The following is a 16,805-nucleotide window of genomic DNA, read 5'->3' on the forward strand; positions in this document are numbered from 1 at the left end:
CAAACTATTTAGGACAATTGATGGGCCTGCTTTGGTTTGGAATATGAAACTATATTTGCATTCTTATAAATGTTTAAAATATTTATTCAAACCAAACAAGAGAGCAATTTTCCTTATAAATTTTTGTTGAAGATTAAAATTAAGTCTTAAAGATTACCTAAAAATTATGTTAGTACTCATAATTCCTCTAAAAAGAATATAAATAATTATAGGTAAATTTAAGGGAATTACAATTGTTCAATTATAAATATTAAGGAGCTCGTAAAAAATGCATTAAATATATAAGCAAATCTAAAAAACTAATAAAAAGTTGAATAAATATACAACTGCATATTCTAAACATGTTAGCCACTTTGGTAGCTTTAAGCCATTTTACCTTCGCGATAAATTGACAAATCTGACAAATTGAAGAATAGTCGCTGCAGTGAAATTCGGCAACGGGGGCACTTCCTGTATAGCAGTTAGCTTCGGTTCGAAATCAATATTTGCAACTCAAAACGGGCGAGCATTTCAAATTCGCGACGACAGTTGACAGCCTGCTGGCAGCGGCAATCGCACAAGAAGAAGCTGCCGCTCAAAATCAAATTAGAGCAAATGCGAAGTACTTGAAGGAAATGCGCTGCAAGCACAGGAAACCGGAAGAAGGAAGAACAAGAAAAGGCGGATGTTGGGCGGACGGGGGGCAAAGGGGGGCAAAGGGGTCACCCGCAGGCGGAGGCAAAGGTAAAATCAAATAACAAAATCTGATTCAATTGAAACTGAGGTAAGCTGAGCAAAACTGATTTATTGATTTTCAAGCAGCGTTTTCAGCTTGGCATCGCAAATTGAATAAAGTGAAATTTTAGGCGCCTCTATAGCTGTTCTGTTGCTGATATTGTTATATAGTGGCTTTTACAATGTGTAAGTAGGGTGCTAACAATCACTTCTACATGGCTTGTTCAGTTTTCAGTTCGCAGTAGAAAACACATTGGCTTATACATAAAATAAATACATAAAATTGAAAGCACATAAAATATAATTTTATAGTTTTAGAGGATGATCTCTAAAAATCAAGATCTTTGGACCTACAAAAGCTAAGTTTAGATCACTTTTTGGCTGCATTTTGGAAACACAAACTGTACTTCCACTTGTCGAAGTACTTTTTTGGAGCTTTAGGCGCATCAAACATTTTATTTACAACACATTTACGCATTTCGGTCTTTCGAACGTGGCACTTTTTTATGTTTTTCGTATTTTTGTCGTTTGTTGTTTGCGTTTGGCGTTGAGTAGCGGAAATAGTAAAAGTTTTCTAATGAGAAAAGTTTCCTCACAGACAAAGAGAGGAAGCGCCGTCGAAAGAGACGGCAATATCTGGAGGGAGTGAGACGGCAGGCGGGCGAGCGACAGAGACAGAGCGAAAAGATGTCCTGAAGGAGTAAGAGTGAGAGCGGTGTCCATGTTGCCAGCGAATTTAATCATTCGCCTTGTCGCTCCCCTCTCTTTCTATGGATCTCAAACACTCATAAAAAATATAGCTTTTCATTTTAGAAATCGGTCCTTGACTTGGGATCCCATATCATCGGAGAAAGAAAATATCTTTCTTTCTGAAAACTAAAAAACAAGTTATTTCTAGAATGATCGTACTTGTTTAGCAAGCCCCAATATTTTTGTTATAATTTAAAATAACCAACCTTTATGTTTTTCATAGTGAATATTAAAAATCATTACCAAGTTCAACGTTCGCATCTGAAAAAATATTTTCGATTGATAGAAACTGTGTGATATATTTATAAAAAGTCTTAAAAATTAAAGACTTCTTTCTAGTAATAGGATATTCCTTTTGTTGATGTCCAATTTTCTTGTTTTGATTTCTAAAATGATTTTATTTTTATCAGTGCATACTCTTTCCTTTCTCCCAAGGAAGTGCGAGTGTGCACATCAAAAACTAAACACGTCAAAGTAAGCAACGGAAATGAGAAAAAAGTGTGCTTATTTATTTTTGTACTTTCCTTTCACGCCCTCCCCCTTTCAACGCCCCCTTTCTCCGCTTTCTCCAGTTGACAGTTTTTTGCGTTGTCGCCTGCACTTCTATTTGACTTGACGTTAGTGCGAGCGAGAGGCAAGGAGGAGGAGCCGGGGGACAAGGACGGCAAGATCCTAGCGGCGACATCAAAGCGCGTTATAATTCGGAATTATGCAAAGCTTAGCAAACGTGGACGCATTGTGGCGTTTACAAGCGGAAATAATGAAAAATAGCGCGAGACGCTGAATCATTTGTCTCCTTCGAGGTGGGCGGTGGGGCGGAAAGGGGCGTGGCGATGCGGGAGCGGTAGCAGATTGTTGCATAACGTTGTGACCGTAATAATACCGGAACACGGAGATTGCAGCTGTAAAGCGAATTCGGTGTAACACCTTGACTAGAAGCAATCTAATTGATGCACGGAGAAAAAAATAGTTAATATTGGGATGTTGATCTCCTTAAAAATGTCAATATTTTCTTCTATTTATTTGGGCCATACAAATTATCAATCAGGGATTGACCCCAATTTGCATAATTTAATAGTATTGTGTTATTGTTAAAGTTGAAACTGACAAATTTTAATGTTTTTAAGGCAAAAGCCGTAAGAATACCATAAAAAACTTTAGATTTTTTGCAATATCCACTAAAATCACAGTTGTAAGTGTGATCTATAAAGAAATATTATAAAAATTAATTGGGATTATAGAATAACAGATGCAAATCATTGAATTTTTATTATTGTCTTAAATTAATATTATTCAACAGCTTCTTTTCTATCTTTTCAATTTTGCCAACACATTTTCTCTCTGTTTGATAGAACAATTTGATCATGTTTTAATTTTTAAGTTCTCACTCGAGCGGTAACTTTTTGTGTCCCGATGTATCTGCAAGATGCATCTTAAAAATTAATAATTAAACAAGCTATTAACGTGTTTTTGTATATCTCGCGACATGTAAAGGCCACAACTTTACAAGATTCCGGATAGCGTTCTAAACAAGCCAATTAAATGCAATCCCCCCAGTGGAATTAAAACGGGTATATAAAGATGTTGAAGTTGCAGCAAACGGTAGAGCAAACACCAAGCGAATTGTCCGGGTCATTTTCGCCATTTTTGTGAGCCGTAAGAACGTGACAGCTCGGAAATGAAGCTATTTTGTGCTGTTTTGGTTATTTACGTTGTGGCTTTGACCCTCTTTGGAGTCGACGGGCGTGGCGGGGGAACCCGAAACGGAGTAGAGGTAAGATTTGGTGGTCTGTTGTGACCTATGAACCGTTCTAATCGTCTCTCTCGTCCCTGCAGGATCCCAAGTTTGGCGGCTTGTACAGACGAGTAAGTATGGGAAAGGTCAAGCTGAAGGCCAACGATTTCTAAGGCTATTGCCCTAAAAAAACTCAAGGCCCCAGAGAAGTTGGAGAGAAGCGGTTGTCACTAGACGTTGCACTGGCGGCTCATTCACAATTTATTCTCCTTAATTCAAACTTATGTTAAATGCCTTTTTCTAGGCAAGGCGTCATGTCCCCCAAATGAAATCCGGTCTTTTTCATGGCAACGAACCCCATCCACCACCGAAATTCCGTGTAAGAACGTAGTCCTGAGTTTTATATTAGGAGCATTGTTTAAAAGTCATGGATTTGAACATCCTTCTTTTAATTTTAAAGTGGGCAACTATGGCTCGATGTATTTGGGTCCAGATTACTAAGTTTCACTTAAAATAGAGAGGAGTCTAACTAAAAGTTTTTTTATAGGAAAAGTTTTGGAAAAGGTTTTTTCTATATTATCATTTAAACTTAGATCGTTGGTTTCATTCAGACTACTTTTTTTATTATAATCAATTAACTTTCCATATCTTTGCATTGTTTTTTATTATACTTTAATTTTTTTCAGTTTCGTCGGGATGCCTTGGACCAGAGCTTGTCGGCCAATGAGGCACCGCCACCGCCGCCGCAGTTCAGGGTAAGTATAAATCTTGGTTCCAGTTAATGAAGGTTGATCCCTAAACAATAAATATTTCCTATTCCTTCTAGCAACGCCGTCAGGCACCACCCGGACTACCGCCCCCACCAGACGGTCTTCCACCACCACCCCAGTTCCTCTTTTAAATATACCTGAATGTATAGTAAGTTGTTGGGCGTTTGTGCATGTAAATGGGAACCATATCGAAGCTAATAAAACTAGTAAGAAGCATTCCAAAAACTACAAAATCCGAATTTCTTTAAGCCATAAACCAGAGGGCAGTGTGTTTCGGGGAAACCTGACCTAGTGCAGCTGCTGTAGTAATGAGTTTCAATAATCCTGGAACAGGTAGACATTTCTACCTGACCTACCTGTTCTAGCTATTTAAAGGTTGAACCAGGACTCTTTGGCCATCAGTTCACCTTTGAGTTCAGTTCGTACAACACATTCTGAGATGAAGTTCGTGGCCATTCTTTTGCTAAGCAGCCTCACCATTGCGATGGTTTTGGCATTTCCTAGTAACGACGGTGAAAATGCTGCTGTGCCAATTGATAACCAGTATGTTGTTGCACTGGCCACTCCATCAGCTTCAGAATCCGCAGATACATCGGAATCGGAGGACCAGATCTCTAACAGCATACGCCGGCCACGTCATCTCCTGAGCAAACTCTTTCAACCGAAAACCGTCGTGGTTCAGCCAATAATTGTGGAGCAGGTGGTTCCCGCCCAATATCCCGGATACGCACAGCCCTATCCTGGGTACTACAACCAGGGAAGACGCTACTAGTAGAACGTATTTTAAGCATTTACTTGTAGCAAATTAAATAAAACAATGACGCCTGACCTTAAAGTCAAAGATTAATTCTGCTCTTTTTTTATTTTATGCAAGGGCGTATTCCTTAGTGCAAATCCCTTAAGTCGAGAAAAAACAGTTGCCGTCTTGCCAACTCCCACTGGTAACTCCCTAATGCCTAATTAGGCATGCCGGGCACGTAGGAGCAATTCCCGAAAAACTTAGTGAAGGTCGCGCCTCGGTGACGATGACAACAACTGCCACAAAGGACGCAACGTTGCGGGATTTTTAAATAATTTTATACAAGCGATTGGCGGCTGACACAAGAGTTCACAGGGAACTCCAATAAAGGGCACTTTATGTGCTTCTATTCAATTGCTCAGTGCTTATGTATGTATCTGCTGGCTAATTTTACATAAGCAAATATGCTTAAAAAACAAAATCAAAAACAAAAAAAGGAACAATGCCTCGCTAAATCGAAATGTCGGTCAAGAGTACTGTAGCATTTAGGAAATTACACAGAAACACAAATTCAACAAAACAGAAAATTCCACAACTCCTTTTCTTATGTACCTATACAAATAAGAGTTTGTTTCGTTACCTACAGGAATCGCTAAGAATGCGAAAAACCAGCATCTGCCTAGTTTTATTCATATTATTGGGATAATATACTTATTTTACTCAATTTCGAGGCGACCCACTGTAAGGTAAAACCTTATCCTCAGAATAGGATATGGAACTAACAGAGAAAATTATATTTACACTTAAGTTTCAGGCGTTACTTAATTCTTTTGTAAACAGATCGAGGTCCTAGTGTGTATTAATACACATCCAAACATTACATTTCTCTATTGAAGAACCTGAACTTATGGCTATTATTTGCCTTTCGTAATGATGTTAAGGTTACAGAAAAACAGAGAAACAAAACCATATTGCAGAATGTTTCTTAAACGCTAAACCTAATCCCCTGTTGCAGCTGCTTAAGAAATTAGGTGCAATAATATACCATAGACCTTTCTACCTGTGCTGCCTATTTAAAGCCAAGGCAGATCTTTTTGGCAATCAGTTCACACATGAATACAGACCGTGCAACGCAATTATTTTGCAGAGCAGTCTTACCATCGATATCAGTAAACCAGGTCCTTTAAATACGAGTATAAGTAATATAAATTTGTTCCATCGTAAAACTATTTATGTCTCAGTGACGTATATGTACATTGTACAAATTTAATAGAAAAGTGTTTAACTGAGAAATAGTTAGATAAGTGTACTTGAAACTAAAGCTAATGTTGCTTTTAAATCTGCGAGTCTAAGGAGTTAGATTAAATCTTTAATTTTTAATTAAGTAAGGCTCCCATGGGATCCCAAGCGGGCAGCTCCGTGGCTTTTGATATTCTACTGGCATGTAAGACTCCTGGAGGCACAAATTTCTCGTGGACCACAATTTCGAAGCCGTACTCTTTCAGCCAGTCTGCGTCTATGGTGATGGCCTGGTTTTTTGCCGACTTCTTCTTGAGTTCCTCATCCTTATAATTTTCCTTATTTTTTTCGGCCTCATCAGCTTCATTAAGGGTCGTGGTGGACTCGCTTTTGCCATTAACAGAAGCACTGATTGAGCGGAATTCTATGGGCTCTTTTAAAGAGTCCAACGCAACAGAGGTGAGCAGTACAGCGGCATCCCGCCGAGATTCTTTGTAGAGTAGTCTCTCTGCTTTGCTAAGGGAGTCACCCACTTTAAAGCCAAACATCAAATCAAATCTATGTGATTGTAGACTTAATGGTCCAGTTTTTGTACTAAATATGCTGCTCAGGTCACAGCCTAGCCAAACGGGCTTGTTGCCGGCCAGAGAGTCCAAAATTATCCGCACTATGACCTCCATAGATTGGTTGTTATATCTATGCGGTTCACCGCCTATCATATTTGAGCTGTGGGTGATCTGGTAGTTCCCCTGGGAAATTGAGGACAATCGAGGATCATGACCTAGGCAAACGAAGGCGTCCAGATCGACGTTACATGCCACCATCACCTCGTAGAAATGCACTGCTGTCAAGTCATTCAGGCACTGGTAGCGCTTCTTGTGATCGTAAAAAGTCCAGTTGAAAACCTCAGGAGGTTCCCCCAGGCAAATGCTCACCATGTTGAAGAGGTTCGGAATCATTTCTTGAATCAGCTCCGGCAGGCGTTGACCATTGCCATCAAATGTGAACTGGGCATGCAGCATGCTAGCATACTCACGAAGCTGAAAATGGATCATTGTTATAAGATAATAAAACTTTTAGATCCAATATACCAACCTTACTTCTCAGCATAATGTTCATTCGACGACTTCGCTGGTTGGACAGGTAACATTTCTTGGGCATCAAGCCATATTTCTTCACCAGATTAACGAACATCTGCCAATTCCCGCCATCTGGTACCGCATTCTTCATAAAGTGGCGAAAGCAACGACCATCCAGCGGTTCGCATCGCATCAGCAGATCAGCAGTTGTCCACAAGAAGTAGTTGCACCTCTCCAGTTTGTGCCAGAAAAACAAATGCGCTGCGGAGAGTTCAAAGTCCGCCGGAAGTGGAAACTTTCTATCCATTTCCTGACGCAGCAAATCCAGACCCGTGCAAATCCATCCTGGACCTCCAGTGGTCCCCTTTCCCTGCGTACCCACCTCATGCCATGTCTTGTCGCCGGATACTATGGAACACAAATCTGCTTCGGATCGCAGACACACATTGATGGGATCTCGAGCGGTACAAACATTCTGGGCCAGACGATTTTGCGGAGATTCGTAGAATGCGGAGCACCAGGCGGACCACTGCGGTTTGGTCAGTGGAAAGATCATTTTCGAATTCAGAATATCTTCAGTGGCTGGCATTAGTGAATTCCAAGAATAGACACTACAAATTTAGACCTGTTGTCTAAGGGTGCAAGCACTACCGGTCTATTTATTGTGTCAAGCCCACGAATAAGTCAATTGTTAAACGCTTCTGTTGATATACCGAGATTTTTCAATTTATATTGCGAATGTGACATATTTTTCAAAGCAACTACACAGAGAATTTTTTTTTGTAATATACGGCTTTCAACATTAAACATCATAAAATGTACAAGTACAACTAGACTTGTGGTAGGGTTTTATTTTTCTAAACGGTGCAATCCCGTTTTTATACCCGTTACTCGTAGAGTAAAAGGGTATACTAGATTCGTCGGAAAGTATGTAACAGGCAGAAGGAAGCGTTTCCGACCCCATAAAGTATATATATTCTTGATCAGGATCACTAGCCGAGTCGATCTAGCCATGTCCGTCTGTCTGTCCGGATGAACGCTGAGATCTCGGAAGATTTGGCGTGCAGATTCCTGAGCTTCTTACGCAGCGCAAGTTTTACTGTGTTTATGCGATGCCGAATTCACGCTTTCATTTCGCGATTTCAGCCGATTCGTGTGTGCATAAACGCCATTTCGTGAATTCGGCAACACACGAAAGTTGACTATGAATTCAACCTGAAAGCGTGAAATGGTCACAATTAAACTCCGGTAACTCTATACAATTATCGGAGTTGCCAGATCGATATAAATATATATATATCAGTGGTCGGCACACACATACCATCACAAGTTTGCCTTGCATTAGTGTGGGTGTAACAAACACGAAGTTTGCGCGCGGCGTGCTGAAGCGAGACGTTTCTCTGCTTTGCACTGAGATCCTCTGCCGCAGCAACAAAAAAGCGCGCCGAAGTTTAGAAATAATGACCCGAAGACTTATGCCGAAGTCACACGAACATGTACGTTATACGTGAGCGAGCAGAGGATGCGCAGAACACTTCCCTATGCTCACTAGATAGGCCGCTGCCGACCACTGATATATATACACCTCACATTTAACATATTATTTTTTCATTCAGTGCCAATAAAAACTAGTTTTCATCTTTTATTTTGACGGTAGAAAAAATGTTATACTGGCTTGCACACACTTTATCTTTAATACTAGCAAGATTCATTCATGCGAATCGAAAAAAATTATCGGTTTAATAATCGCTAACTCCTTTTTCCACCGGTCCGGCATCTCTGTCAGCTGAGATTTATAAAATGCATGAATTCGGCCGCGTCACGCTTTCAAGAAATCATGAAACCCTTAGCATAAACATAGTATTGTAACTGAAATGTATTGCTCTCATCAAAATCGATCGATTGACCAAAAAAAAGTTTGCCACACCCACTTTAACGCCCACAAACCGCCCAAACCTGTGACGCCCACAATTTTCATGCTAGATAAAAATTTTAACTGAAATGTAATGTTCTCATCAATACCTATCGATTGACCTAAAAAAAAGTTTGCCACGCCCACTTTAACGCCCATAACGGTAGGTGGCGCATTTTAGTCTCGCTTTGCTGCCTGCATATCTCCATTTCCCTTCGGTTCTTTTAGCTGAGTAACGGGTATCTGATAGTCGGGGTACTCGACTATAGCGTTCTTTCTTGTTACACCTAAAACCTTTGTTAGATTTCTCTGTGTAGATTGCAAACTCATATTGACTTATTTTATAATCATATTTATAGAAACCATTCCTTTTTACACCTGGTGCTCTTGCATTTAACGAACTTTTTAAACTTTGTCGGGCGCTAAATCCATTATTACCATATATGGTGTAGAAATGAAACTAGCATATACGTGGTGCATTTATATTATTTAGTATTAAATCAATATATACTTTTTAATACCTCCTCTAGTATAATTTTTAGATAACGGTTGTTAAATTTAAATGAAATCTACTACAACACAATTTGTCAATTTGTGGAGCACAAAAGATCAAGGTCGTCAATTAAGAATTCACTCAATTAGCTGAAAAAACCCAATAAAAGCTCTGTCAAGGCAAGGTCAAGTGGGCCAAAGCTAGCTTGAAAACCCCCCATCTAAGTTCCAAGAAGTGAGCATAAATTTCGCCTCAGGCCCGGTAATTGTATTCCAATAGCCAAACGCCCCCAACTGTCTGGGCTGCCTAACTAAGCGTTAGAATTAACAGGCCCTAAGTCGACGGTACGTTGAATTTCCCGCTAATCAATCACATAACGTAAGCTGGTCGGCATTTCCCGGTAATTGACCCACGCACACACTCGTATGGCCCCAGGTAGTGCGAATCAAGAGATTTTGGCTAAGAACCACCCACAGCTCGATTTGCATTTACCAGCTACATCAATAGCTCGGAAGCCGTTTAGCATATAAATATATCTTTGAATTAAAGGCGAGACAAATGCTGCTAATGCGCTTTATTTCGAGCGACTCATCTACAATTACTTGACCTTAGACAAATATGTTGCCCAGGGACTCTTGAAGATTTGCATGGATATCATCCATGGTTTTCTTGATACTGGCTTGGACCTCATTCTGAATACGCTCGGCATACTGATGGGCTTCTGCCTCCAATTTATCGCGATTGTCGAACGAGTAGCGGTCACCCATGAACGTACGTCCACCTGTCTTGGCAATCACCGTATGATCGGCCAGTTCGATGACTATATCTCCATTGGAGTACTCCACCTGAGCCGGCTGTCCGTTAATATCCACCGTTTCCTTTTGGTTCACACCTGGTGCTTTTGGCTGGAATGTGTAAATCTGTCCGTGCTCATTCAGTTCAATAGCTCCGTTTATAATCCGAACAGTGCGTCCATTGTTGTTGATATAACTTCCTTGGCTCTCGTCTCCATAGATGAAGTTATGCCCATTGCTCTGAATTATGCTTGAGCCCGACTGACCATTGATGATAACATTGTTATTTCCACCGTGTCCATAATCCTGGGAGATGTCCTCTTCACTGGAATCAGCGTCCGCAATGATCCCGCGCCCATCAGATCCTATTAGGACTGTCCTGCCATCGGGTCCTCGGATGATCTGGCCAGCTCCGTTTGATAGGAAGGTGTTTCCATTGTTCCGAATAATCGTCTGGTCTTCGGTTTGGGGAATATTGGCAGCTATGGAATAAATGATATTGTTTATTTGGTTTCAGCTCAACTAATATTTAAAGGGAACTAAGTTAGACTACAGAAGATTTACAAATGTGCAGAAATATATTTACCGCTAGACATAGAGGCGATGCCGGCGATCAGGCCCAGTAGAATCCAAGTTGCAGTGCTCGAGCCCATTTTACATTGACTATACCAATGCGAATCCAGTGTCAGCTATTTATACGAGCGCACCAAATATTAGTTCATCACGTCGTCGTCGTTCCATATATATTATATATGATCAGTTCTCAGTGGCAATACTCTCCCACAATTGCAGATAAGACCGGGGAGGAGGTCAGCGGTGCAATCCCGGGGAATTGCCAGCGACAAGTTTGTTTTGTTTACTTGCGGTTGAGCGACTCTATGGCACTTAGTCACCGGCTTGCCAATCGACTCCCGATTTTAACGGATCGAGAGAGTGGAGCGTGTGAAATCGGGAAAGCTTTTTAGCCAGTTCAGCGGTACGCACAATTACTATATGCACAAACCTGACAGATGGGAGTGGTACCATTTGCATTATACCGTTGAAAATTAATACCTATAGCACGTGTCAACATTGTTTTGACGCTCAAGCCAGGGAATTTGAAAAATTCCCAATAAACTGGTTTTCAGCCTTATCAATAAAGCCATAAGGCTTATCAGTGTATGAATATAACTTTGACTTACCTATACGAATTATAAATAAAGCTTATATTTAATTTTTTTTCATTATTTTATTGAGAAAAATTTTGCGCTTTGAAATGCAGTATCATCGGACCCTAACGTCCACAAAATATGAAATCTTTAGTCTATATTCATTTCGGTTTCTTTATTGCATCAAACTTCGGTATAGATCGATTAGTATTTATCCAGAATATAAAATATTACAATCTTTGTAGGTATTTCTTTTAAAATTGTTATTTTATTAAAGCCTAATCTTTTTATATTTGAATAATTTTCTCGGATTTGATTTGATTTCACATCCGTCTATATGTAACCTATAAACCTTTGGTTATCTGTTGTTTCTTTTGATTACATTATTTTGAATATCGAGGAGTAATTGTCAATAAAATCTGATCTAGTAAAACTCTGGCCAGTTCTTTAAAACCTCATCAAATTAAAGTTGATATTCACATGTTTTTTATTCAACATTTGTACATAAAGATATAACATAAAAGTTTAGTTTTCAAGTCATAACTTCATAGGTATTTATTTATGACCATACCTTTATTTGAATATGGAAATTAAGAGAGTATTGTTGTATTCGCCGAGTTAAGTTCTGGGAAAAACGGTTTCAAAACAGGAATAAATTAAAAATGATTTAAGCATTCACTGGAAAAAGCATCTCGTCTCGGTCGTGGTCACGCCTCCCTCATTTGGTTAAAATCAGTAATGCCAGTTGCCGTTGTCTTTCTTGTGTATGATTATATTATCGGTGGATTGATCTCCGCCATTCCAGGCGGGTCCACCAGCAGGGTGGTCACTGTTTGAGCCAGGTCCCCAGCGCCACGGATTGCCATGAACTTTGGGAATAACCAATAGATATAGATATAAAAGTATTTCAGATATATATATACATCACTAACCGCTGAGAATGGCGAAGCAAAGCCAGAGCAAAAACACCGCGATATGCTGACTGAGGAACATGGTCAAGGCGAGGAGTTCCAATGATGTAGCATTATATGGACACACTTATTTTATACGGCTCCTATCGGCAAGTCGCGCTCTATCTCTCATTTGATTCGTATCTCTTGGATTGCTTCAGTCTCTCTCTTTCTCTTTGGCCGCCCATGTTTGGATACGTGGAGGGGCTTGACAATGGTTCAAGCTCTAGCGACTTATGCATAATGCTATTTTCTGTTCTTTGCACTCTTTCAATTCTCAGTCAAACCCTCGTTCCAGTACTGTCAGGTGCACTCGAACAAATTGGTGTATCTATCACAATTTCAGCAAGGAGAGAATATTAATAATTAGACCCTATTTTTAAAACATTATTTTGAACGTCCTTTCGAAGGTATATCTTTAAATCAGTGGCGGATCCAGGAAGTGGTTGGGGAAATCCTTGTGTAGAAATCCAAAAATTGTAATAAAATACATATTACATATACTATTTAGCCCGAATGGGGGGATCTATCCCCTATATTCCCTCTCGTGGATCCCCGCATGTTTTTAATACATAATAAGTCTATAAAGAAATCTTTCTTAACCACTTTTTCTTATTATACTTATTACAAAATCAATTTTAGTAATTCAGGATAATATGGCTAATTAGCGAATATTTTCAATTTTGATTATAATTGCTTATTAGACTAAAATACTTCAATCTTCAATCCATTTTTTCTTGATTTTATATTCACATAATAAAAAACATTCAATTTAAGTTACTTTGTATTCTTGACTCCATAATAATATAAAATATTTCATTACAAATTCCCTTTACCATATACCATCGCCTTGTATTCGGCATAATACATGCTTACCATTAGGTGGATCTTTTCTTTAGTGTAAACGCACAATAGTCTGGCAATTAAGAAGTTTCGCCATGTGGCTACGTTTCTAATTATTTTCAATTGAATTGCTTTGCCATACGTAAAACTTTTTTCATTGCTACTGCCATTAAACATATCGTCGAACTGCTCGCTCCCACCTCGGATCTCCGGCCATTGACATTATCCATGGTCCCCGGTCTCGTTGAGTGGGTCTATCGTGGGTCTATCGTGGGTGGGTGTCTGAATCTAGCCTGCACTGCATCGGGAAAAGTTAAGCTCTCGCCGAGCCAAGTTTCACAATAAAAATTAAACAGGTATTGCGTTGTTTGTTAATGACAAGCGTTTCGTTGTCGCTGCTTGGTTTGAGTGGCTGTGGATTTGGATTAGGTGGACAGTGGGACAGGAGGAACTCGGGTAAAATAAAGCAATTGCAAAGTGGAAAATAAAATGCATTGCTAAAAGTTTTGCCATCACTAGGGGAGACTAAAAAAGTGTAGAGTGAAAATGATTGCAGTTCTTTAACATAATGGTGTGCGCGTTGGATTATTGCTAGTGGGGTATAAGTTTATTAGTTTGATTATAATATTTTATGATGGAGGTTGTTTAATTTTGTTTAATCCTTAGGTTAAGCAGAATATTTAAGAGTTTATTAAGAGGGAAATTAAAATGCTTTAAAATTCATCCATGACAATAGCTTTTTTGCTAAAAGCCTTTTACACTCAAAAACTGACTAGGTGAAGTTTCATCAGTTTGTTTCCATGGAAAGTAGAGGACATAGACGTGTGATCAGTACTGTTTTCAAATATTCAAATCAACAGCTTTAAAACTAAGCTCCTAAACGGCTTTGAAACTGACGGAAATGGGTATATTTTCACTGTTAAAAAATAGAATAGTTAAAATAAAAAAATTACATTAAAATTTCTTGATTTACTATGAAATCAATTGAATCAAGGTAGAAAAAATTAGATCTAAGTTTAATATTGTTAAATCTAATAATATAAAACCTAAAAATATATCAGTTGAATATGAAATTTATAGATATATGTACATATATATACAAACTCGTATAACTATAAAGACTAAGTTTAAATTTTGCTTATGCGGAAAGGCTTATTCCACTGCATTATAAATTATAATAATATATATAATTATAATACCATCTGTAACAGTGAAAAAACAAAAATGTCAAGGCCTCATTTAAAGTGAATTTCTTTTTTAATTAAATTAATTTCAACTTATTGCGTAAACGTAAAAAAATTCAAGCACAGAAGATTATAAAAACATTTATTGGAATTTACTCTTGACCTGGTGTTTTTCCCTCTTTCACGATTTTTGTTGGCTTATCAGAATCAAAACATTTTTGCACTGATGTCAGAAAAGTTTTGTGTTACTTCCTTTTTGAATTATAAATGGCATTGTTCTAACACGATGATACTGTAATTCAATTTTGGATGTCAAGTGCAGGTTAAGAAGCTTAATTTAACCTAAATGTGTGGCTGTGGCTTTTATTGCCTCCCCCGACTTTCTTTGCTGTATTTATGTGCGACTTACATTAGCCAAACTGCAAAACCGAGATCAGAAATGTTTCCAAACGGCGGCAAGATAAACGACTTTGAGTCTGAAATACGGCTTGTAGGTTGGCCATGGGTGTCGGATTCCATTTCGGGGATTTGCAGGGGAATTCCCCTACAATCTGCGCCTGGTCAAAGGCAAATGTGTGTCCATTGTTGCTCTTGTCGTTGCTGCTGCAGTGCGAATCGAATCGATTTGATTTTCCAATCAATTAAACTTTATATAAATTGCGTCTGCGATGCTAAATATAACAACAATTTCAGAGGGTAAGCAGCGCCAGCAACAACAAGCATTTCCACAAAGCGCTACTAGAAAATAGCACCAGAGGTATTTGTTCTCTCACTCTGATTGTTTCATCCTCTCTGTCTTGCTTTCTCTCCCCCTTTCTCTCTCTCGCTTTCTCTCCCTCTTTCTCTTTCTCACCCTCTAATTCTCTTTCGGTCTCTCTTCAATGTCTCTATCAACGGCTGACTGCACAATCACAAAAAAAAAGTGTGTTCAATGGATGATCCCTCTACACTGAAATCAAGGACTTTAAAGTGTATTTATTAGAACCTTAAAAATTCTTTAAAAATTTTACAGAATATAGTTATTAGATTTAAAGCATTTATATAAAACCATTAAAAGGTGAGATGCATATATTTTAAATAAAGTTATGGCGACTTATATCACAATTTTATAGGAACCCAGTATATAGTAATTAGATTTAAATCATTTATATCAAAACATTCAAAGGTGAGATGCTTATATGTTAAATAAAGTTATGACGATTTTTATCATTCTGAAACAAATCCCCAGCTGTAATAAAAATAAAAACTTTAAGTTATTTTACTTATTAATATGTAAGATATTTCTTTAAATTTAAAAATCCTGAAAAACTTACCAAAGCTTGAAAGTCATACTCCCTATTTCTAGAACAGCGGTTGATAAGAAATACTAATACATTTTGTCTTTTATTAGTGTGAGTAATTTGCACGGGCAGCTTATCGACAGCTGCTGTTCTATGCTGTACGTGTCCCGGCAGAGGCTAGGCAGAGCTATTCAACGCTGTTCTGGAGTAATATTTTGTATTGTATCATATTAAAAATATATAATAATGTTGTAATAAATATATTAACATTAAAATATATTTGTTTCTGAAAGATCAACTTTTTTCCTATACATCTCAGACCAAGTTTCCCAAGTTTTTCACCGTGTAACTTAGTCAGCTGGTTCGGTGAGGATGGGGTCGGCAGATGTTGGTGGATGAGTCAGGTTAGGGGACACTACATATTGCACGACTTTGACTGCATTTTCGCATTTGGCAAATGTTTTGTGTGTGATTTTGAAATGCAGACGACGATGTTGGGCTGCTGCAGATGACTTGCGACGTGAGCCATTGTTAGAACAGTGTCAGGTGATGGGGAGTAAGGGTAGCTACAGACACGGAAAGTGCATTTGATCAATCGAAAATGGCAACAATCTCAAGTTTTAAAGTACTTGCACAAAGGCAGGTGGTCTTAATGAACACAATTAGCTTAATAAGTAAACAACAACTTGGGGCAAAGTGAGCGTCAGCGAAGCGACATTAATTCAATTATTAGGGCGAGCTTTATAGCCATTACCTTCAAGAGGATGAGGATTCATTAATGCTAATTGAGTACACAGCCCGGGAATATATATACAAATATGTATGTACAATGTACATATGTCTGTATGTATTTGTTATGATCCATGGCGAGCTACACAAGTGTTTTCAAATGTACAGGCAGCAAATTACGTTCTGCAGATGCAAATTTATTTACACGGTGCCTAATTTGGTTGTTATTGATGGAGAGGAAGCTTTAAGGCAATCTATTCAATCACTTTGAACCAATAAACTAATAAATTAGTTTCTAATTTGATGGAAGCCGATAATAATAGTTTGCTGCTTATCCGAGATTCGGTTTTCGTAAAGTACTTAAGGCGTCTCAGGAAGCAGCTAAGGTAATGGGCTTTTATTGATGGCACAAGATCGTATGATATTGGCTGCCGTCTATTGAGTAC

At 38.6% G+C, this 16,805-nt stretch overlaps 5 protein-coding genes across 6 annotated transcripts; 2 read left to right on the forward strand and 3 right to left on the reverse strand.

Annotated features, from left to right (window-relative positions):
- Positions 1 to 3,067: 3,067 nt before the first annotated feature.
- On the forward strand, positions 3,068 to 4,202 carry LOC108008854 (synaptic defective enhancer 1). Of its 2 annotated transcripts, XM_065863364.2 has the most exons (5): positions 3,068 to 3,238; positions 3,301 to 3,330; positions 3,504 to 3,578; positions 3,886 to 3,954; positions 4,026 to 4,202. In XM_065863364.2, the coding sequence occupies exons 1-5, from the start codon at positions 3,143 to 3,145 to the stop codon at positions 4,098 to 4,100; spliced, it is 345 nt and encodes a 114-aa protein (XP_065719436.2). In that variant the 5' UTR covers positions 3,068 to 3,142; the 3' UTR covers positions 4,101 to 4,202. The 2 variants fall into 2 exon arrangements, with proteins under 2 accessions (XP_065719436.2, XP_016928249.3); XM_017072760.4 differs by lacking the exon at positions 3,504 to 3,578.
- Positions 4,203 to 4,329: 127 nt separating this feature from the next.
- LOC108008931 (uncharacterized) lies at positions 4,330 to 4,816 on the forward strand. The gene has a single exon (XM_017072842.4). The coding sequence runs from the start codon at positions 4,409 to 4,411 to the stop codon at positions 4,739 to 4,741; it is 333 nt and encodes a 110-aa protein (XP_016928331.2). The 5' UTR covers positions 4,330 to 4,408; the 3' UTR covers positions 4,742 to 4,816.
- Positions 4,817 to 5,923: 1,107 nt separating this feature from the next.
- Positions 5,924 to 7,814, reverse strand: LOC108008703 (bleomycin hydrolase). Its single transcript, XM_017072599.4, has 2 exons — positions 7,043 to 7,814; positions 5,924 to 6,987 (listed from the first exon to the last, which is right to left on the reverse strand). Exons 1-2 carry the CDS (start codon positions 7,613 to 7,615, stop codon positions 6,085 to 6,087), a joined length of 1,476 nt encoding a protein of 491 aa, XP_016928088.3. The 5' UTR covers positions 7,616 to 7,814; the 3' UTR covers positions 5,924 to 6,084.
- A 2,176-nt stretch (positions 7,815 to 9,990) lies between these two features.
- Positions 9,991 to 11,058, reverse strand: Bbd (Bombardier). Its single transcript, XM_017072362.4, has 2 exons — positions 10,812 to 11,058; positions 9,991 to 10,707 (listed from the first exon to the last, which is right to left on the reverse strand). The coding sequence occupies exons 1-2, from the start codon at positions 10,876 to 10,878 to the stop codon at positions 10,040 to 10,042; spliced, it is 735 nt and encodes a 244-aa protein (XP_016927851.3). The 5' UTR covers positions 10,879 to 11,058; the 3' UTR covers positions 9,991 to 10,039.
- A 778-nt stretch (positions 11,059 to 11,836) lies between these two features.
- On the reverse strand, positions 11,837 to 12,378 carry LOC108008782 (uncharacterized). The gene is made up of 2 exons (XM_017072680.4): positions 12,306 to 12,378; positions 11,837 to 12,242 (listed from the first exon to the last, which is right to left on the reverse strand). Exons 1-2 carry the CDS (start codon positions 12,364 to 12,366, stop codon positions 12,106 to 12,108), a joined length of 198 nt encoding a protein of 65 aa, XP_016928169.1. The 5' UTR covers positions 12,367 to 12,378; the 3' UTR covers positions 11,837 to 12,105.
- Positions 12,379 to 16,805: the final 4,427 nt, after the last annotated feature.

This window comes from Drosophila suzukii, chromosome 2R, assembly GCF_043229965.1.
Source record: "Drosophila suzukii chromosome 2R, CBGP_Dsuzu_IsoJpt1.0, whole genome shotgun sequence".
Classification (NCBI taxonomy): Eukaryota; Metazoa; Arthropoda; class Insecta; order Diptera; family Drosophilidae; genus Drosophila; species Drosophila suzukii.